General features: G+C 41.8%; 2 protein-coding genes across 2 annotated transcripts in view; one reads left to right on the top strand and one right to left on the bottom strand.

The window, feature by feature from the left end:
• The window catches only part of rfng (RFNG O-fucosylpeptide 3-beta-N-acetylglucosaminyltransferase), a 34,026-nt gene extending 30,160 nt beyond the window's left edge, over positions 1 to 3,866 (bottom strand). The window contains exons 1-2 of the mRNA XM_084338397.1: positions 3,502 to 3,866; positions 429 to 1,110 (exon numbers count right to left, since the gene is read on the bottom strand). Of these exons, the coding sequence (XP_084194523.1) occupies positions 429 to 998 (570 nt within the window). The 5' untranslated portion in view covers positions 999 to 1,110; positions 3,502 to 3,866. The remainder of the gene's footprint in view (positions 1 to 428; positions 1,111 to 3,501) is intronic.
• Positions 3,867 to 12,120: 8,254 nt separating this feature from the next.
• LOC311236326 (COP9 signalosome complex subunit 1) overlaps positions 12,121 to 23,495 on the top strand; it is a 46,649-nt gene continuing 35,274 nt past the window's right edge. Inside the window, exons 1-4 of the mRNA XM_084338399.1 lie at positions 12,121 to 12,187; positions 14,403 to 14,495; positions 19,880 to 20,061; positions 22,597 to 22,764. Coding sequence (XP_084194525.1) covers positions 12,155 to 12,187; positions 14,403 to 14,495; positions 19,880 to 20,061; positions 22,597 to 22,764 — 476 coding nt within the window. The 5' untranslated portion in view covers positions 12,121 to 12,154. The remainder of the gene's footprint in view (positions 12,188 to 14,402; positions 14,496 to 19,879; positions 20,062 to 22,596; positions 22,765 to 23,495) is intronic.

Genomic DNA, 23,495 nt, shown 5'->3' with positions numbered 1-23,495 from the left:
GTTATTCATTTATATGTGCTATTTATGAGAGGGCTAACTTGTTGCAAAATAATAATGATAATAATAATAGCCTCATTAAAATACTATTGTTGCTTCGGTTGTTTTCAGCGTTTTATGTGCATAATCTGTTATTTAGTTTGAAATGTTCGTTGAAATAAGTATTATTTATTAAGTTAATATAAAACCATATAGTCACATTTTAGAATACAATAGAATATAATTTTAGAATACAACTAGAAACACTGTCCTGGCCTGCTTCTAAGTTCAGTGGCCTAATTATTATTTTTTTGTTTTTGTTTTTGTTTTTTTAATCATCTCGCGGCCCTCCCGTGGCTGCTCGCGGCCCACCTTTGGGTCGCGACCCCGACTTTGGGAACCACTGCCCTATACCACCACAACAACAACAACCAGTCTCCCCTGCTGCTTACCTGTTCTTTGGCTTTGGACACCCAGGTCTGGAACAGCAGCTCCAGCCTGGACTTGTGGTACTTCCTGGTGGTCTTCACCGCAATGAAAATGTCCTTCAGCTCCAGAGGGTCCTTGGACCTGGCCCCCGCAGGTCCACCACCCCGTACCCCCAGGAGAGAGTCTCCTCCTGGCCGCCCTCCGTGAGAATCTGCCCCCCTCCCGGGACCTCCGTTTTGGGCGTCATCATCTCTGTTCACAGTATGGCCGTGGTGGTCACTGTTCCTAACGTCGTCTTTAGTCTCGAGGGGTTTCCCCCGCCGTGCCGAAATGCCGTGCAGCAGCGGGTCCGTGGCCAACGCCGTTTCCCCGGCGTAGAGAGGCACCACCAGGCCTCCGGGGTTTCGCAGGGTGTTGGCTGCGCCCCCCTTGCCCGCCCGGGCGGGCCTGACGTGCGGCCGGGGCTGGGGTAGACCGTCCCCCTGGCTCTGCGACGAGGGCTTGAGGGCGGGGATCAGGAGCAGCAGCAGACCACAGAACAGGAGGGAGAACAGGAAGCAGAGCTTGCTGACGCCCACCGAGGCTAGGTGCATGATCCTGATTGATCCAGTGGATAGGTGGTGGGCGGGGCCTATCAGCCACCGGCGCCGGCGTCGCTCCTCCTCGCACCACCACTGCGTCCCATCCTTATGACGTCATGGAAACCTACGGGGAATATCGGTAGAGATTCATGAGCATAGTTTAAAGGGGAACTATCTTATAAATGGCCTTTTTGAATGTTTAGCATTGTTTCCTAGCTATGTGAACTTATATTAATATGATCTATGTCTCTAATTCTCATATTGGCGCATTCTTCCAATTCTCCTCTCACAATATTCACCCTCACTGAACTGAGTCATTTGAAAATGTGATGATTTGTGATGTCAGAGAGACTCCGCTGCATGATAATGTGGCTGTGTGGCATCAGGCTCATGATGAGCTGCACACAGTGGTTGGAGCCCAGCCTCAAAACGGCTCGAGATCTTGAGGTAGAAAAATGCTGTTTTTGAGGACTTGATTAGAAATACAAAACAATGAATTAAAAAAAATAAAGAATTACAGAGGTGTTCCATAGACTCACAGGAAGTGTAAAAGTGCCCAAATAGTGAAAGAAATAGTAAAATAGTTCCCCTTTAAGTATCGTCTAGCCTACTCTATTACCAATTGCTTTGCATCATCAAACCTGTATGAACAAGTTGGCTACGAACTAATTTTGGGGACCTTCGACACAACTCTTTCTACACTGCCTTGGTCCAATTAGGGATGCACCGCAATATGCTTTTTCTATTCCTTTTTAACCACAACCCATTAGTGGCTGATACGAATACAGATTGTTGTGTAAGAAGCAGACATGATTGCCCACCCACGCCTCAGATAATAAAGAGAGGTATCATGAGTTGACAATGTCACAACAATATAAATTGGACTGAAATCGACAAGACACCGATTGTCTTGCGTCTGCCGATTTACCGGTACATCCCTACTACCGCTACCGTGCAACAGTGGTGTTGTTGTTGTTGTTGTTGTTGATTTATACCGGTACATCCCCCTACTGTACAACAGTGGTGTTGTTGTTCAATGAAAAAACAACACAGCCTATGGCACTCGCAAATATTGAGTCTGGACCATCTGTTTGTGATTGAGGTTTCTATTCTGCACACAAACAGCCCTCTTTTGTTTCCAAGTTAGAGGCAGTGTAGGTAGCAGTAGCACTCATATTCTACTCCGAGTGCCGTGCCGGGCTCGGGTAGAGGCTGGGTTTCATTCATACAGATTGAATTGATTGATTGAAAACTTTATTAACAGATTGCAGAATGGGTACAATACAGTACAGCTCAATACACACAATTGTTAAGGGGATGCAGACCAGAGAAAGACTTTCGTCTTGTTTACATCAGGGTCCCCCCTTTTCAATTCATCCATAACATATATGACACACATATGACATACAGATAGACAGTACTGCTACATCTAGACATTTATGGCACACCAGATTTACAAATACAGTATTGTTTGTGATACAAAAAGAGTCTAAAAAGAGAGTATATACATTTGACGAAGAAACTGTACATTGGAGGAGTATTGGTTTACACTTTTGCTGACTTTAGCAAAGAGCGACTGCTCTTGGCGAATCATAAGTCACGGCGACCGACGCCAGTGAGTTTATAAGACTTATATTTAATATCCAGACTTCCCTCCAGAGTGCAGTGATTTCCTGTTTGCATGCTATTTTCAGAAGAGCATTTGATACCTCGACCAACAGATGTCAGTGGTAATAAGAAGCAAGCAGGGGAATGAAACTAAATCCCCTTTCTTTACTAAAATCAGGCCCAGCAATACTGTATATATTACTCAGCATTGGCTTTAAGCTGTCAGATTTATATTAGATTTCACATGAAAAGCCTAAAACTAAAGTGTTGTTCACCTAATGATCCCACAGGCAGCCTAAAGAAGAAAAACAACTAAAACCCTTAGATTTTTCTACAGAGATTGCATGATACAAGAAATTCTGCACACAAAACAAGTGAAAACATCATGGGAAAACAAATAGGAACAAAGAAAAGTCAGAGATGAATGTATGTATGCGGGTTAAAGTTTAATAAAGTAGTGAAGTATAAAGTACTTCTATTATATTCTATTCTAAATGTGATTTAAATGCCACTTCTTTAAAGACCCAGTGCCCTCTCTGCGTTGCATGTGTGGCCTGCACACAATTCCCTTCTATTGATTGAAAACTTTATTAACAGATTGCAGAATGGGTACAATACAGTACAGCTCAATACACACAATTGTTAAGGGGATGCAGACCAGAGAAAGACTTTCGTCTTGTTTACAACAGGGTCCCCCATTACATTAGAGATGGAAACTCAAAAACTGTTCCACATGTTTGTTGTACTAATAAGTTACATTCTTATTTGGAAATAATCGAAACAGCAATCCGAATTCAAGACAGTGTAGTTAAACCTTTTTAACCCGTAGTAGTGCCTATATGTGTAAATGTTTCTTGCGATTAATGAAATGATTAAACAGCAGACTGCAGCAGTGCAACACACTTACCATGAAACACAATGTTGCAGACAGTCTTGTGTCGAATCTCGGGCAACGCAATACGCTTTAAAGTCGACAAAACCTGCACACTTTGTTGCAAGAGATAGTCGTTCGACTGTCGGCAAACTAGGCTGCAGAGAATGAAGATGAAGCCTTTAGTGCTCGATGATCCATTGGTGTTTTTTGTTCCTCGACTTTGATGCAGCGCCTAAACTTCTTCTTTCGTCCTTCGATCCTCTCTCTCGCTCTCTCATGTCGCGATCACTATGCTGCCCAACTGCTCCAGCTCATGAGAGATCAGATGAGTCAATCGCATCAATTTTTTTTATTTCATTATAGCCAAAACGTTCTCTCGTAGATTACCACTGACTCCACACACCACTCATTCTCCCTCCCTGCAGGCTCCACGACCCGTGATCATGATTGTTGTTTCTCCCACAAAATCAACGACCTGATACTTTGGGAAATCAGCGCCCTCTGTCTGATGATGTGCTGCTAATCCTCCATGAATGCATGAATGAAAACTTTATTAACAGATTGCAGAATGGGTACAATACAGTACAGCTCAACAATGCATACAATTGTTAAGGGGATGCAATTGTGTGTATTGAGCCGTACTGTATTGTACCCCATTCTGCAATCTGTTAATAAAGTTTTCAATCAATCAAGTGTGATGTCACCGGGATGGAAAATCTGGGACTGCTCCATAGACATGAATGGGGCACTGCCTTGTAGGCCCATACCATGTTTAGCTCTTACATCCTAAATCATGTTCACATTCTGATTGATTGATTGATTGATTGATTGATTGATTGATTTGAACTTTATTAACAGATTGCAGAATGGGTACAATACAGTACGGCTCAATACACACAATTGTTAAGGGGATGCAGACCAGAGAAAGACTTTCGTCTTGTTTACATCAGTGTCCCCCATTTTCAATTCATCATAAAAAACGTTTTTTTTCTTTTAATCATTCTAGTATTGCAAATCAGAGCTGAACTATAGAATGCAAATGTACATCGGTGCATATTATTCACAAATATTAACTGTCCTGGCGGGCACAAGAATAACACATCTGATGTCTTTAATTCCACCCTCACCTAAACGTGAGTTATGTTATATTTTGTGATGTAAAATGTACATCTGAAAATAATTATAGCACAATAGTAGCCTATATATAGCATGGGTGGTATACAAATGAAATACTTAATGCATAGTAGCCCCTATACTACTTGCACTTGAGTATTTTCTTTTTAGGGACGTTTTACTCGACTACATTTCCACGGAAATATTGTACTATTTACTTGCATTTACCTGAAACCCTGCAGTTAGTTTACTTTGAAGAAAAAATATGTATTATTTTATAAATTATATGTATACTGGGACTGACAGTAACTACCTAAACCTGAAACGACACTGGGTGGGTAAGGGTGGGGGAAAGCACATTTTCCACCAAGAAGTAAACCCACTCCGGCTCAGCTTCTTCCCCCTGGAAGAACATTTGTGTATCTATATATATTCAACAAGCTCATTGTGCATCTTGAAACAGTAGCCTACTGAACAGATAGACTAAACAACATATAGATTGAAGCCTGCATTTCTAGACCAGGGTGCCTTGCCTATACCGTATTGCTGTGGAATGAGCCAGCAAGGTGATTTATGGCTTTCAGGTGTGGAGGAATTTTGTCATGTGTCGAGTCGGCGGTGATTTTGGAGACTGGGAAAATACAGTTCTCTTACCTTGTAGTAGTGACGTGAATATTTAGGACACACACACACACACACACACACACACACACACACGCACACGCGCACACGCACACGCACACGCACACACACACACACAACACAACACTCATGTGGCAACCGCTAAAACTATCACTTGAACAAAATGTCACTTTATAAAAATAGAAAGTCACTTTAAAGGAAGGAGGTACTAATAGTATAGTTTAGACACATTAACAGTTAACATTGTAAATTGTATATAGTATAGTAGTGTATATAGGAACCAGTTTCTCAGGAACTCAGCATATATATATTTTTTTTACCATGCATATCTTGTGTCTTACCTATTTTATTTTTTCTATGTGTAGAAGGGTGGATTATCCCTATGGGAGTGGATGTACACTGTCACCAGGTAGTGGGAACGCAGCAGATCTGGGTCCGGCTGAGTCCCCGACTGTAGGGCAGGAGTATTGGAGTTGAGATTTAGCAGAGGGAGTGGATGGGGCCTAGGATTTACTAACCTAGGGGTGGTGCGCTGGTCCTTCTTGCCCTCCAGGGCGACTCGCAGTAATTCCCCACACACCCACACTTCCCCTAATACAGGGGTCGGCAATTAGGTCTGGCCACGGGCCAGATTTTCCCCAAGCCTTTGATTGGCGGGCCAGGACCAAAAACAATGGCTAATTTAATATACTGATAGTGAAAAATGCAGCATCGCGGCCTATGCATATATAATAATAATAATAATAATAATAATAATAATAATAATAATAATAATAATAACTTTATTTGTATAGCACTTTTCATACAGAGGTTGCAGTTCACAGTGCTTCACAACAGTAAAAAAACACAGGCATAAGCGAGCACTCGCAAATGGGGGACCCTGATGTAAACAAGACAAACGTTTTTCTCTGGTCTGCATCCCCTTAACAATTGTGCGTATTGCGCCGTACTGTATTGTACCCATTCTGCAATCTGTTAAATAAAGTTTTCATTGATTCATTCATTCATGAACAGCAGATCAGCTGTTGCAGATCACCGCGGCGGGTGAACAGCAGGGCCCTGTTTCTTGTACGTGGTTCAACTAAGTCGATCAAGATGTCATTATCCAGCTTCAGTTAACCCGATGTTTGAAGCCGGGATTTTCCTGTTCCTCGAAGGTGGATTCAGTCTCGTTAACTCAAGCCAGACTTGCGACCCAGGCTAAATGCGCGCGGCCGCTTCAGTTGAAAAGCCAGCACGTATCGATAGCAGAGAATCTGATTCTCTAGCGGCATTGATTGATTAATTGATTTAGAACTTTATTAACATATTGCAGTACGGCTCAATCGCCTCGCCGACAAGTTAAATGCGTTATCTATAGGCTAATTTCAAGTCCCTCATTACCTCAATCAATCAGATTATATTTCTTTAAACTTGCCTGCTGGATTGAATAATCAAATGAGATCTTGCTAGCGAAAATAATTAGTAAAACTGTCATACAGAATAACGATACGGCTCCCTTACCCATTGATTGATGTATGGTCGATCTTTTATTTATCTTCTCTGTGGTCTAACGGGTTGTTCTTCTGACTTTCACGCAGACGACCGGGGTTTGAGACCCAGTAGTCTCCTTCTTTTTGCAATATAGGAATAATTCAATTTGGTGCACGTTGAGAGCTATATAAAGAATGACATCCTCAATGCATGTAGATTTATAATATTTTAACTTAAAACTATGCTACCTTTGCGTATAATCATTAATATTATATTCCAAAAATTTATATTGGAAAGACGGGGATTTGAACCCCGGTCGCCGGGTTGCCAGGATTGAGCACTACCGCTGAGCCACTGTGCCAGATGGGATAAATTCATTGTTTATACATTAATGAACGAGAGACCCGTGTTTAGAATATTCTTTGTTTTGAAGGAAGTTTTATCTCTTTATCCTCATTCATTAATGTGACGTCAACGGCTCATTCAATTACTCAAATCCGTCAAACAGCGCATCTCATCAGACATCTTAATCCCAGTTACAATTAAAATAACCACATAATGTGTACATCGCACGAGCGAGCGCCACGGTATATATAACGTGCATTATTTAGGACAAAGTGAATTTAGTATCAGCATTTTGGGTCTATTTTACATTTCAAAAGCCCCCTCTGGAAGAATGGAGCACAAAAACGTAATTCAGAATGGTATAATGCAGATCGTAGACTGTGGGAATAATTTCAGGAAACGGGCTGTCACTTCTTTGCGGGGGCGTGGCGATGGTTCAGGCTAACTTGAACTTAAACTCTGCTTTCGACCAGGCTCAAACTTTTGGATCTGTTGTCATGGTGATTTGGAAAATCCAGGTACGGGGAACCGGAAAGTCCGGCTAACTCAGTTATCCAGTTAAAGTTATCCGGCTAACTCAGTTATCCAGGTACGGGGAACGGGGCCCAGGTCAGAATGCATGAAAACACGACTCACCATAACTGCGCAGGGCATGTTCACTGTTCAGTCCTCCAAAATCCCTGCTAATGTTTGAAACATGTCAAATATCCACTCGCCGCCCTCCAATTCCAGATTGGCGTTGAATGGAGCTACTTTATCTGCCAACTTGAACACAGTTGTCATCATTGCCTCGTTGTTGTTGTTGTTGTTGTTGTTGTTGTTGTTGTCGCCACATATTATGCAGAGGACGTCGGCACGCAAGAATCACAGATTCTATATAAGACAACTAACTAAAATGTGATCTCATTGGATGTGCCCTGACAATTAATGCTTGTATATCTTATCGTGTGTTGTCATGTTTGTTTATATGTTTGTTTAAAAAAATTATAAAAAAAAAAAAAAAAAATACAAAGAATCACCGACCTGTTGCGATAAACCCGTATTTTAAGTATGACTCCTGTTTATTAAAAGAAGCGTTATGTGTCTTGGAGGTCGTACGTAGGCTCCTCTTCTGGCTCATCAGTTGGTATTTCCCCGTTGCAAAGAAGCTATCCAAAGACATTTGTTTTGTTTTTTTCACACATTTTGTTACTCGCTCGCGGAAGTGAAATTGCGTTAGGGAAATATACACGCGGCCCGGTGGGACTATTCCGTTGGTTCTCCCAGTCCATGTGACCATTTCTAGCATTTCAATTGGCTATAGTGACAGACATGCTTTTGATGACTACCGGTAGATAAATACAGCTTCACAAAGACGCTCTGGCGTCCCGAGTGAATATTTCCTGTGCGTAAAATAAATATCATATTCTCAAAATAATCTGACGGGCCAGAAATGATTGCTGGCGGGCCAATGTCGGCCCGCGGGCCGCCTATTGCCGACCCCTGCCCTAATACTTCCCGCACCCTCCCACACCCGATGACAGTAGTGATGGATGATATACTTTCTCCCCAAAGCAGTACCCTTCCTTCTTGACGAGCAGAGACCTGTCCCAATGATGCATAGGCAGGGGGTGGGAAAGGGTTAAACAATAATGTGCATTACCTGGAAAGGAAGGGGTTAAAACAGAAGACACATTAACAGACACGCACACAGTGCTCCCATTTGTACGCCTCTCTTTATATATTCTTTTAGCATGCAATCAATACAAGACACTTTGCATGGCACTTAGATCTTTCACTCTACAGTAATGAAACCCGTCCCTTTAAGGCAGGGGTGTCAAACTCATTTTCACAGAGGGCCACATCAGCATTATGGTTGCCCTCAAATGGCCAAAGACCGTATAAATGTTAATGTAATGTAAAATAAATGTAGCTACACATTTACATATTGTTAAACATGGTGTTTCTGTATTTATTACTTATTCAAGTTATACATATTGCATATTCATTTGCATAAATGTAAAAATATATGTTAGCTTATGTTATTTTAACAAATAATTGTAGTTTATCAGAACCCCATATTACTCCACCAATCAATGATCAAACCATTCAAGTAAATAACAAAGAAGAATATCATCAAATACAAGCTATGACATTAAGTTTGTTCAAAACCTTTTTGTCACAGTCAAGAGGGGCAGAACTAACAACTGAGCTGCAAAGAACACGTGGGACAGATGTAGCAGATGTTACAAAAACAAATGGCTGCACACAACCTTGCAGAGGCCATACATCCAACTAATGGAAGATAGTTTAATTAACTTTAATTAACAGATTGCAGAATGGGTACAGTACAGTACAGCTCAATACACACAATTGTTAAGGGGATGCAGACCAGAGAAAGACTTTCGACTTGTTTACATCAGGGTCCCCCATTTTCAATTCGTAATGAAATTGCTATTATGTGTCTGCATGAACACACAACTGTAACTGTACTCAAAAATAACAAAATAAGGGTTGTCTCAGTTCACAACTATATTGGTCAAGTTTTGGGTGGGACTTGTTTGCGTCCCTACAGCTTCTTATTCAATTGAGCGAGATGCTCGGTTATGTCACACAGCCAGTTTGCATCTGACAGTTCAGACAATATTTCTTCAACCCTTTGTTACCTATTCCGCCTGTTTTTCTTTTGTATTTTGGGCTGTAAAATTGTCAAAGAATGTCTGAGGAGTAAGTGCTTTTGGCTTTTTTCCTTTGTTACCTCAGATGTTCAACATACATGTATGTGTAAGAATGTGTAATAACTAAGGCTGTCAAAGTTAAAGCTTTATTAACGCATTAACTCACAATTATTTTAACACTGCTATTTTTTAACCCAATATTAATGTAAAAAAATAATTTTTCTTTTTTTTACCTTTTTTTTACCTGGGCTCTTGGGGGGCCACATCAAATGATGTGGCAGGCCGGATTTGGCCTGCGGGCCGTGAGTTTGACACCTATGCTTTAAGGGTTAAGAATACTTTTCCATCCACCCGTAGGTAGGGAGAGAGAGGGTACGGGCGAGCTCCGCGAGCTACTCAATGGGATTTTATAATTGAACACACGTTTATCACACAACACATTTAACCAAAAGACAGTGGGCCCACACTCGAAACAAAAGTCCTATCTAAGCCGGCATTCCCCAAAATAATAAACGTCGGGGCGCCCCTAGTCACTACTACCAGTGTCGGTTCAAAGTACTTATTCTCTTCGCCCTTAAAGGGCACGCTCTCGACAAAGAGAATGTTCGCCGATAAAGTTCCAGCGCTCGGAGCGCTAACTGGACCTGGCTTGAGTGTACTAACCAAGGGCTGGCCTGCTCTCACACCGAACGTCCGTGTGGTGAGATGGCCGTCGAACAGTCCCGTGATTGTCACCCGTGATAGCAGGAGGCGGGCTGGGTTGACGTTAGGCAGGTGACTGCCGGAGGTCGTCGGCTAGGAGAAGGCTGGAGGTGGGTGCAGTCCGGCGACGTCCGTTGCGGTGTCCGCTGCTGGGCTGGGAGAGGGTGGAGCGACGCGCGAGCTAACTGTGCTACTAGGCCTATACTAAGCTGTGGGTCAGTGCGACCCCCTTGCCTTCCGCCTATACTTTAGCTAAAACGCAGCGCGTGCAATATCCACAGCGCTCTCCGGCTGTAGGACGTCTTCTTCTTGGTGAAAACGTACCCTAAGCACTAACTGGGAAGCTAAACTATCGCATACGACATTACTATCCCGCACCGTGACGGGAGTCGTATTCCGCGTGTCTTTAGGGTCGAGAGCTCCTGCTCCACACGTCTGCTTCCTTCAGTGGAAAACGATGAAGAGGTAGTTCCGCTACAGGAGCCCCACCTTCAGCCAGTCCTTCTTCACCTGTTGTCACCCCTTGCCCAACGTCGCACCAGCTCCTCCTGGCGGCAGTCCAGTATCATGTCCCACTATTAAGTGTCAATGTTAGGATATGGAGGATCAAGAGGGGTCAGCAAGTTGCACAACGTTATCATGAACACAGTAGAGTACAAGGAATTAGAGTTAGACACATTGAATTATTGTTAGACATATTCAGGTGTCTACATATGTTTATTTTTTTCTATGCCTATCTTATTATTGTTATTTTGCACAATCAATGCGGGCATAACCACCCGCATTTCACTGTATGCCCTGGTATGTATGTGACAAATAAACCTCTTAATTCTTGATTCTTGCAATGGGCCTGGTCTACAAGATACACTACACGACCAAGGTACCCATGTACATGTCAAAATACTTCCCAAAGGTCAGTGAATACCACGATCACAACACCAGAGGGAGCTCCACACATCATGTTAAACCCAGATTCGGCTCAAACAAGGGACTACACACGTTTTGCAATTATGCCACATCAATGTGGAACGCCCTACCCAAAGCCGTAAAGGAATGTAAATCACTACCCACTTTCAAAACCACTCTCAAAGAACACCTACGGGAGACTGCAATTCTAAACTGGCCCCTGTAAATGTCCTAACCCAACCCCCACCAATGTACAGTAAATTACCAAGTATGGTTTTGTCAATATTCCATAGTACAGTTTTGCTTGCACAGTTGCACAGTGTTCCCCACCCCACCCCTCCTACCCCCCCCCCCCCCCCACCCAACCACCTCCAATGTACAGCCCCCCCCCCCCCCACCCCACCTACCCAACCTCCTCCAATGTACAGTTTCTACGTCAAATGTATATACACTCTTTTTCTGGACACTTTTTGTATCACAAACAGTACTGTATTTGCAAATCTGGTATGTCATAAATGTATAGATGTAGCAGTACTGTCTATCTGTATGTCATGTATGTCATATATGTCCTCATTAATTGAAAATGGGGGACCCTGATGTAAACCAGACGAAAGTCTTTCTCTGGTCTGCATCCCCTTAACAATTGTGTGTATTTAGCTGTACTGTATTGTATTTGTACCCATTCTGCAATCTGTTAATAAACTTTTCAATCAATCAATCAAACACGTGCTGGTAGAGGTCACGGCGTGAGCGTCATCACCCTGCGTCATCACGCCGCCCCGGATGTGAAAGAAGGTACACTTTAGCCGGCTGCTGTTTGTTGTTGCAGCGTCGCTCTCGTAAAGAAGATGCCGCTGCCTGTGCAAGTCTTCAACTTTCAGGTAACAAGACCAACTCGTTTCCAAGTTTTTATTTTTATTTTTTTTTACGTTGTTTATCGTATAGAAAACGTACGTACTGTACTCGCGCTTACATTGTACGAGGCGTTCTCTCAGAGAGAGATGGGGCGTTTTGACAAGCTAGCTATGCCAAGCGACCGTTAGCCGACTTCATGTTAGTTTAGCCATGTTATTGTGGATAACCCAATGTTTACGGACTGGTCTTTATTCCAACGCGAGGGACGGTTCGTATACATACATTTCAGATACAGTTGTTGTTGTTGTTATTATTTTTCTATTATAATAACGTTGACGTTACAGAGTCATGCTAGCTAGCTAACGTTTTAGTCTGGGCTCTCCAGCTAAACAGGTGATGCTAGCAGCTTACAACAGTAGAACTTGTAGCTAGCTGGTGCACACACGCACACACAGTTATAAAGTTAGCCCATGTCTGTGTTCTGAGACGTCAACACATCGCAAACGACTTGCTGATGCACATCAAACCTGTAGTATTGTTGGCCTAATGGCAGTAGATGTCGTTTTAACCAGAAATACCCAGCCACTGTTGACATAAGTGTAGGCTAGCAAACCTACACTCTCTACTGTGTACATTACTAGGATGTAGGAACACATTACTATGAATGAATGGAAACTTTATTTAACAGATTGCAGAATGGGTACAATACAGTATGGCGCTCAATACACACAATTGAAGGGGATGCAGACCAGAGAAAGACGTTTGTCTTGTTTACATCAGGGTCCCCCATTTTCAATTCATAGTGACATTTATGACATACACAACATATATGACATCATGACATTTATGGCATAGGGACATACATGACTTACAGGTATATAGTACTGTTACATTTGTGACATATACGATATGCAAATATACAGTACTGTTACCCATAGATCCTGACCGAGTATAATATACATATGATGGGGAGGGGACTGTACATTAGGAGGGGGTGGGTGGGTGGGAGAGAAATATACATACGGCGGGGAGAGAATATATACATACGGTTACACCCCCGGCCTTTCCCATAACCCCATATCTCAATCTTTAACCCGTCTCCTCCTTACTATCTACACTAAATTGACAGTGGTGTAGATTCAATGGGTAAAATAATAAGGGATTTTCATTTTCACCTAAAATCACCATATTTCATGAAAACTATAAATGTTTATATATATACCACAAACCCAGCATCTAAAGTTCCTTATTGGACAGAATAACCAGTATTGAAATTCGGGGCCTTTATTATGCACATCATTGTTTCTAGGCACCCAGTGGGTGCCACCCACCCCATGACTCAAATATGCAGCACGCGTCACATCTATAATCTAATAACAATCTAACAAATGAATTGACGTAATGATCATTACACATAGTGGAGAGATAAGGGCAACACTGTTATTACCTAAAAAAAATTGCCTCATGTTTAAAATTGACATTTACATTTGGTATTTTAGCTGAGACGCTTTTATCCAAAGCGACTTACAAATTCTGCACGACAAGTCATCACCAGGAAGGGCACAACTCTTATCAGCTGAGTAACAATGTTCATCAAAAAATCTGTGGTAAAAGGACAATCTTGCTTAAAGGAACATTATGGGATTGTGGGTGCACTGCTTATCGTCTTCTCCAGAGTCAGACATGAAGCTAGATACCACCAATTTCCTCTGTGTTTCTCTACCCACACAGCCAGGCTTGTGAACAGCCCCTCACACACGCACGCACACACACACATCACTGACTGATTGAACTGTGAACGCTACACAGACGAGTCTGACTGCTGCTGTGACTTCACCGTCACCACCACTACCATTATTTGCAATAATTTCCAACAATGCATAGTGCACTTTTTACATCCTTTCTACCACTACACTGTGAACTGAATGTGCAATACTGTTACTGGGGGGGGGGGGGGGTTCAGGGGTTTGATTGAGAGGGAAGGGCAGGTTAGGTTAAGCATCAAACATAACATTAATGCAGCGTGTACATTAACCAGTAGGAATTAAGCAGAGAAGCATTTGCACACTCTCATATCGGTCATTAAAAGGTCAGCAATTAGGTTTTTAAAACTGTGCGAAGTAATGAAAGCTTGGTGTTTAAGAGAATTTTGAAGTCCTTTCCAGGTAGACGGAGCAGAGTACACAAAAGCCCTTTATCAGGGCATTTTCTAACGTGGTGGTGATGTTGTCTCTTCACCAGGGGGCTGTTGAACCCATGCAGATTGACGCTGACCCACAGGAGGATCAGCCAAACGCACCCGATGCCAACTATGTGGTGGAGAACCCGACGCTGGTATGTATCCGTGGTACCTAACCTGCTGCCACTTGTTCTGAGGGGCGGTGTCGTGCAAAAACATGGTACCGGGCTACCGGCTGTGGAAATTGTACAGAGTACGTCATATAAACAACTGTTGAGCTTTCCGATGAGCTTTGAAATGTCATAAAACTACACTACCCAGCTCATGCCAGCCCCTGTCAAACTTTATTGCATTATTTTTGTAATTATGCCTCACGGGTCGAACAAACCTGAACGTGATTGCCATAAAATAGAACGTAGTTTGTTTCTTTACCTTTCTGTGAACGTCTTAAAAAAAGTTACTGTACAGTAGATTTCATTCACCGCTTTCCGACAGCTCGCTGACATAGCAACACACTCGAGACAAATCACAATGCACTTGCAGTGAATAACACAACAACGTAGCTTTGCAGTTCAGCTAGCCAACTAGCTAGCTTGTCGGACAAAATAAAGAGCTTTCTAATCATCTCTTTTCTCGTACCAATTTATAAACATTTACAAAGTGTTCTACAAATGGTTGCCACGATACGGATGTTGTGAACACTTTCAGTTATGTTGGTCATAAGCTGTCGGAACGCTGAACCACTATAATATATACGGAGTATAATTTTTGCAGCCGGTACAATCTTGGCATGGCAGTGGGAATCTCCAGTGGGCAGTGGGGATGCCCATTTGATTAAATTCAGATTTTTTTAGGGCAACAATTTGATTATTGCATGATTCATGATGTATTGTGATTTTTGACTTGATCCCTGTATTTTGTAGAAAAGCTGCTTTTTACTACTACTAAGTAAAATGCACTCCAGCTTCCGGTTTTACAAAGTACTAGACTGAGGCGAAAAAAAGGGTGTGTGTCAAACGACGCCGGGTCAAAAGTTGCCACTCGCTACCAAACACACAAGGAGGGCATGGCGAGCATTTACTTTTGGTTACTCCATTAGTCTTATTCACCTCGCCGCCATCATTGTTCTCGTAGATCGCTATGAATGAACACATTTCAATGAGCTGATGACTTAACTTTCCTTGTATTTCAAAACACAAAAACTACGGCAGTTAAAAAACGATCACGAGTCGGGTAATCATGAGCTTGTAATTCCAATAGTGTATTCTGCCTGTTGGTTTGACTCTCTTGGTTCTTGAAGTGGCATTTTTATAGCTAAGTTTTAACATTGAAGCAAACACTTCCTCATCCGTACCTCACATTGCATCAGACTTGACCAATATGGCTGCAAGGTGAATAAGGCAAATTACCTGGCGAGAGAGAGAGTGAGTGATTGAGAGAGATGATTGTGTTTTCAGGAAATTAAAATTGCCTTCCCGTTGCGGTTCTCTCTCTCTATAGCCATATAGAGAGAATTAATCAGTTATGCCTCAATCTGGTAAATTGGTTTAATGTTGATTTGCAGTGGAATTTCCCATTAACCTCTTAAGCCCGAGCGGTCCGGTGCCGGTACGAGATTGATATCACGCCATAAATCCATCTCTACAGAATGTATGAATTAATGTTGCTTTTTTTTGTTTCATGTAGCCAAGAGTAAAGACGCTAACCCAGTCAAAACACCAGTCAAAGTGTATATTTTCAGCACTGTTTGTTTACCAATGTTATATGTGTTATTAGTGAAATATGAGTTTATAGAAATCTCAGGGCATCGAGTCGGAAAAAGGCGCTGATTGTCTAAATGTTTAAATGTTGAGCGATTTGCAGTGTCAAATTTCCCACGGGATAATAAAAGTATTTCTATTCTATTCTATTCTAACTTGAGTGTAGTCTTTTGAGAGAAGAGACCCAGGGCTTTCGATGGGCTTTTGAATAAAAGAAAAAACTACACTTCCCAGCACACGCCAACCCCTGTCAATCATCTGACTTCTAGTGTGACTTTTCTTTTCTTCAAATTTTTCCGGGTCATATCCCACAAACCTGAACGTTATTGCCATAAAACAGAACACAGTTAGTTTCACTTTCTCTACCTTTCTGTGAATGTCTAGCAAAAAACGGCATTGCAATCTGATGAAAAATGGTGGAGAAATTCACATTATAAAAAAAGTAACTGTACTTACAGTAGATTTCATTTACGGTTTTTGCTGCACTGTCTGCCTGGTGAAACTAAATCCAGATTGAACTCTGCCATTGGAAAGGGGAGATTTGGCCCGATCCATAGATGTGTGAATTGGCCATAATAAGGTCATTTCTAGGCCTCTTAATATAATCGTATTTCAAATTGCATGTGTCCGGATGGCAGAATTCAGTACTGCATCTACAAAACCTCCTGTTATTCATCTGCCCTTTATTCATTTGCTTAGATTTTTTGTACACGTGATCTCAAGAAGGTGCTGAATGAGCTCATTGTTTTTCATGTCTGGTAAATTTTAGCATGGTGTTTTTCACCGTCAAAGATGAAAAGATTTAATTGATATTCTCCTTTTGGTTCATTACAATTTACTCAAGCCTAGTAACAGACACAATATTTCTGACACTGGGAGTACATTCCCTGAGATCCATAGATGTCCCTAGATACCAAGAACATGCAAATGGACCTTGTAGAAGTGGAGCAATCTTCCATTTACTTAGGTATGCATTTTTAGGCGGATTTTCAGAAAATATGGCTAGAGGTTAATGGGGATATGTTGTGTGTTTCAACACTTTTTTATGACTTCCTTGAAGGCTCTGCAATGTTTGTATTTACCATAATATGTCCCTTTTTAATGATTATCACACCAGTTCACTGCAGTAAACAGTAAGAAGCATTTTGTATAAAAGTATTCTGTACTTCTGTATGACAACTATTAAAGAAACTTGAAACATAGTACCTCTAAATATTGTATGTCAGTAGAATTCTAATGTATTTTTGATGTCAGCGGGTTCAAATGAGCAGACGAGGCCAGGAAAAAGAACCCACTGAAAGTATGGTTGTCACCACTATGGATAACTCAAACAGACATATTGGTGTTATGGTTGTCACCACTATGGATAACTCAAACAGACATATTGGTGTTATGGTTGTCACCACTATGGATAACTCAAACAGACATATTGGTGTTACGGTTCTCAACACTACGGATAACTCTGAGACTCTGAACCGGGTGGCGGGAGACATGGCCAACATATCATACCATGATATTTGTCTTAGTTTTGATCGTATACTGTACGTTCCAGCCCTACTCTGGACTCTTTTAGATGCAGCATTTTGGAAACATTTTGGAGCTATTGGGCAAGTCGGCTTAGATAAGCATAAGAATTCAGTCGAGCCAATGGAATGTGGACGTTAAAGGAACACGCCAACATTTTGGGAAATTAAGCTTACCGTCTTCTCCAGAGAGAGACAAGAAGATGGATACCAGTTTCCTCTAGAGTTGTTCCGATACCGATACCAGTATCTGAAATGCCTCCGATACTGCCTAGAGTGAGGATTATAAAATGAACGTGTTTTAAAGTGTGATGCTTGCTGTTTGTCATTTTAACAGCAGATACACTTTCTTGAATTCCATTGTCCCCGACAGAGTGGTGTGACAGGGAGCTTGGATGTGTTTTGCTTGCTGGTGTTATTATAGCATTAGCTGAAAAGCTAGCTAGTTGGAACAACATCCGCTTTAACGTTGCATCAAATCAGATGATCGCCTGTCCTTTCTCCAGGACCTGACACTGTCCGTCTATCAACAATAATGCAACCACGGTGAATCTTATTTAAGTCAAGTAGCTACTGACTAGCGTTAGCTGACTAACGTTATCAAATGTCAATGTGAACCTTGCGGGGAAGTCGAGCTAGGTCAGCTAGCTTAGCTTGATAACGGTACCTTGGCTAAAGTTGGTGCTATTCACAATCCAGCAATAATGGCTGCAGACCTGCAAGCAAAGTACAGCAAGTTCCAAGTGCCAAAGAATAAGAGTCTGAGGCGGAGTCTCAAAAGAGAATGTTGAATATTTATTTTGCATCGAAAATCACAACATAAACGTTACTACTAGCCAGAGCATCTGCTACTAGCTAACAGACTGGGTAGCAAGTGCAACAACGTCTAACGTCCGTGCGGATCCGTGGAACTCATTGGAGTAGGGTATATCTGCAGTGCCGCAGCCCCATACTCATTGATTAATGATACTAATACGAATCTATACAATCACCTGTTGTTGAATAAATACCATTACTTTATAGTTAATACTAAAAAACAGTATATTTAAAACAGTATCTGTAGCTGTAAAAAAAATTATAATTTATATAATATACTTTATTATTTTTAATTTTTTAATGTATGCACTGGTATCGGATCAGTATCGGTATCGGCCGATACCCAAAGCTTAGGTATCGGAAATCGGATCGGGAAGGAAAAAATGGTATCGGAACATCTCTAGTTTCCTCTCTGTGCGTTCAGTAGAAAGCTATCTGGCTGCACGTTAGCCTAGCTTAGCACAATGAATGGAAGCGGACAATGCCGGTTAGCCTATAGGCATTGTCCAACTAACGCCTCTCCCGAAGGCAAACCGGCCATGTCCGCTTCCATTCATTGTGCTAAGCTAGGCTAACGTGCAGCCAGATAGCTTTCTACTGAACGCACAGAGAGGGAACTGGTATCTATCTTCTCGTGTCTCTCTCTGGAGAAGACGGTAAGCTAATTTCCCAAAATGTTGGCGCGGTGTTCCTTTTAATGACGCTGGAAATGGTCAAGAAAAACCTCAGCAACAGCAGCAGTATCATTTGAATTAAGCGATGTGTGCGTGTGTCTGCGTGCTATTGTGCTATAGCCAGGCTACTCACAAGGTCAAAATCCCACATCACTCCCATTCTGGTATCCCTGCACTGGCTCCCAGTACAGTACACTATAGAATTCACTTCAAAGTCCTCACTTTCACTTTCAGAGCACTCCACCGTCAGGCCCCTATCTACATCACTGAACTCATCCATCCCTACACCAACACCCGCTCACTCAGATCTGCCGATCAGCACCTCCTGGTGGTCCCCAGGTCCAGGCTGAAAACAAGGGGTGATCGAGCCTTCCAGGTGACGGCACCAAGGCTCTGGAACGCTCTCCCCCTGGACCTGCGAACTGCCCCCTCTGAAAACTCTTTAAAAAAAAAAAAAAACTAAAAACACATTTGTTCAGACAGGCCTTTGGTCATGCATAGGCACTCTTTCTTGTCCTCACTGTTCTATAGTTTTGTTTTTAATTAGTGACTCATGATTTTATCCAAATTATTTTATTCTACTTTTTCTATCTGGTTTCACTGTTTTTAACTGCTGTTTGTTTGTTGTCATTTATTTCTGATTTTGTTTTATTGTGTTTTTTATATTAAGCTGTAGTGTAAAGCACCCTGTGCATTCGTGCTGTGAAGGGTGCTGTATAAATAAAGGTCATTCATTCATTCATATTGTCTCTGTGTGCGTGCGCAGGACCTGGAGCAGTACGCGTCCAGTTACAGTGGTCTCATGCGGATCGAGAGGCTTCAGTTCATCGCAGAGCACTGCCCACAGCTCCGGGCGGAGGCCCTCAAGATGGCACTGTCCTTTGTCCAAAGGACCTTCAACGTCGACGTGTACGAGGAGATCCACCGCAAACTCACAGAGGCCACGCGGTAGGAAAACACCGGGCTCTCTCTCGGCCCTCTCTCTCAACCCGTAAAAAAATGAAAACATGCCGCCCCCCCAGACAAGGAGCCTACTTTGATGTAACCACTGAAAGATGGGCCTACATAATACACCTATATTTTAGTATTATTATTTATTTAAAAATGTTCTCTCTGTCTTGTCTCTAAGCCGTCTCCCTCTCTCTCTGTATTATCCCCACCATGTCGTCATTGTACTGTGTTGTTTGTCCATGTACTGTGTCTGTCCGTATGCTATAATGCCATGTATGTAAAGCGCTTTGAGATGCCTAATGTAAGGCGCTATATAAAATAAATTTATTATTATTACTTTATGTAACTACTGAAAGATAGGCCTACTTGATGTAACCACTGAAAGATAGGCCTACTTGATGTAACTAACCACTGAAAGATAGGCCTACTTGATGTAACTAACCACTGAAAGATAGGCCTACTTGATGTAACTAACCACTGAAAGATAGGCCTACTTGATGTAACTAACCACTGAAAGATAGGCCTACTTGATGTAACTAACCACTGAAAGATAGGCCTACTTGATGTAACCACTGAAAGATAGGCCTACTTGATGTAACTAACCACTGAAAGATAGGCCTACTTGATGTAACTAACCACTGAAAGATAGGCCTACTTGATGTAACTAACCACTGAAAGATAGGCCTACTTGATGTAACTAACCACTGAAAGATAGGCCTACTTGATGTAACTAACCACTGAAAGATAGGCCTACTTGATGTAACTAACCACTGAAAGATGGGCCTACTTGATGTAACTAACCACTGAAAGATAGGCCTACTTGATGTAACTAACCACTGAAAGATAGGCCTACTTGATGTAACTAACCACTGAAAGATGGGCCTACTTGATGTAACTAACCACTGAAAGATAGGCCTACTTGATGTAACTAACCACTGAAAGATAGGCCTACTTGATGTAACTAACCACTGAAAGATAGGCCTACTTGATGTAACCACTGAAAGATAGGCCTACTTGATGTAACCACTGAAAGATAGGCCTACTTGATGTAACTAACCACTGAAAGATAGGCCTACTTGATGTAACTAACCACTGAAAGATAGGCCTACTTGACGTAACTAACCACTGAAAGATAGGCCTACTTGACGTAACCACTGAAAGATGGACTCTGATGCCAAAGGACGATTGTTTTCATTCTACCCTTTCAGGCGTATTTGGCTTAATTATTCGAAGAAGCTTATTAGATACACTAGAAAAACCCATTGATCCCAGAAATTGATCACATTTTATATCCTTCCCGCCTGAATCACTCTTGTGAATCTCCCTCAAACCGACTTCCCACGTTAAAAGCTTAATGCTAATGAATTGCGCAGACATTATAATATTATGTTCAATGCAAGTGAGGAGAACGGCCATACTGTGATTCTAATGCAGGCAAATGTGACTGCTGGCTTCTTCAGTGATGTGAATGGATGTCCTTTTGTCCAGAGATAATTACTCCTTAATTACATAATTTACATTACCTGAGCTTAAACGTTCAGAGATGAGTCAAATTTGTTGAACTACCGATTCACATAGGTATATCACGTATATAACAAATATCAAGTGTGTATAATATGTGCAACAACTACAAACATTACAAAATGCACCATGTATCTTAATTTAACTCGAATAATGATTTAGGTTTGCTAATTTTTTTTACAATCAAAATAATGAGTCATTTCTGATTCCTGAGGTTGGGGTGAATGAGGTTCCGATCAACTGGACCTTCACTGGGTCGTCCGTCTGTACTGTATTTGTCTGGAAGTGAAGTCGTAGTAGTAGTAGTAGTAGTAGTTTATTTTGTTCAGTCATCATCACACACAGTACAATATACATCATCATTTATCAATATTTGATTATTTACAGTGACTGAAAAATGTACAGACTGAAGCATAGTGCTTATATGTGCCTTTTTTTTCAAAACAGTATTCTAAAGAAAAGAAAAAAAAGCAAGCAAAACAGTATTTTTCACCCTTGTGGTTTTTCAAAATTTAGCTTAAAAATTTTTTTTGATTCCAAAACAATATTCTAAAAGAAAACAAAACAGTGTTATTCACCCTTGTAGTTTTCAAAAATAGCTTTACAAACCTTTTTCTTAAAAACCAAAATCGAATGACTCATTCTTAACTGTATATCCGCATTGTTCCACAAGTTAACCCCAATAATAGAAATACACCTCCTTTTAATCCCTTTCTTAGCTTTCTGAACAGTAAATTTACAAATATCTCTCTCAAATCATATTTTTTTTCATGTGTTGAAAAAAAACCTTTGCACCCCGTCTGGGAGTAACTTTGCTTTAGCTCTGTACATTATTTGCATAGTTTTATAGTAAACCAAATCATAAAATTTCATAATATGAGACTTTTATAAACAATGGATTTGTGTGTTCATAGTAACCAGCCTTCAAGTCCACTCCGGTGCTGCTGACTTTGCATGGCATGCGTTTCGTTCACACACTGGTCTCCCCCCCCCCCCCCCCCCCGTGTTCAGAGAGGTCCACGGAGCTCCCGACGCGCCGGCAGAGGCCGGAGCCGCCGACCCGCCTCCCCTGGACACGGCCTGGGCCGAGTCGACCAGGAAGAAGGCCCTGCTCAAGCTGGAGAAACTCGACACGGATCTCAAGAACTACAAAGGAAACTCCATCAAAGAGAGCATCAGGTGGGGGAGGAGAGTTTTCATATTTCTTTTTTGTATCCTTTATTCACCCCCATGGTACTAGGTTCTCTCTGCGCACGGATGCTCTGTTTTCAGCAACGCCCTGCTTCACATTCATTCGCACTAGGGCTGACCCCTATTAATCGATTAGTCGACTAATCGGTCGAAAGGAGCCGTAGTCGACTGGCCAACCTCTTAGTCGAATATAATAAAAAAAAAAAAACGTATTAATTTTTATTTTATTTTATAAATTCTTTTTATCATTCTTTCCAAAAGAAAAGAGGCCTAGAAGCGTGGCTAACGCTAACAGCACGCATACCAGAGGCTAACTGCCTACGAAAACAGGCACAGAGGCACTGAAAGAGGATTTCACCTCTAATGAACACACTAGACTAGACAAATATCAAGATGTATCCATCAGTGGACCAATTGCATGCTTTTGCAGAGGACAAGAAGCCTTCCGTCGACTCCTTCAGACATTAAGCACCCCCCACAGCCCAAATGGAATGATACAAAATAAAATGTAAAAAATATTATACTGTAAAAAAAAAAAAAAATGTAGTCGACCGATAGTCGACTAACAATGTTGGCCAATCTTAGTCGACCATCCAAATCCTTAGTCGGGGACAGCCCTAGTATCCTTTATTCACCCCCAGGGTAGGTTCTCTCTGCGCACGGATGCTCTGTTTCACACCTGGGAGGGAGCTGCCCAGTACAACCACAGTCTGACACTG

The sequence above is a fragment of the Notolepis coatsorum genome (genome assembly GCF_963971535.1).
Source record: "Notolepis coatsorum genome assembly, contig: SUPER_10_unloc_2, whole genome shotgun sequence".
Taxonomy (NCBI): Eukaryota; Metazoa; Chordata; class Actinopteri; order Aulopiformes; family Paralepididae; genus Notolepis; species Notolepis coatsorum.
The sequence above is the reverse complement of the archived record's forward strand: the minus strand, read 5'-3'. Positions and strand labels throughout refer to the sequence as shown.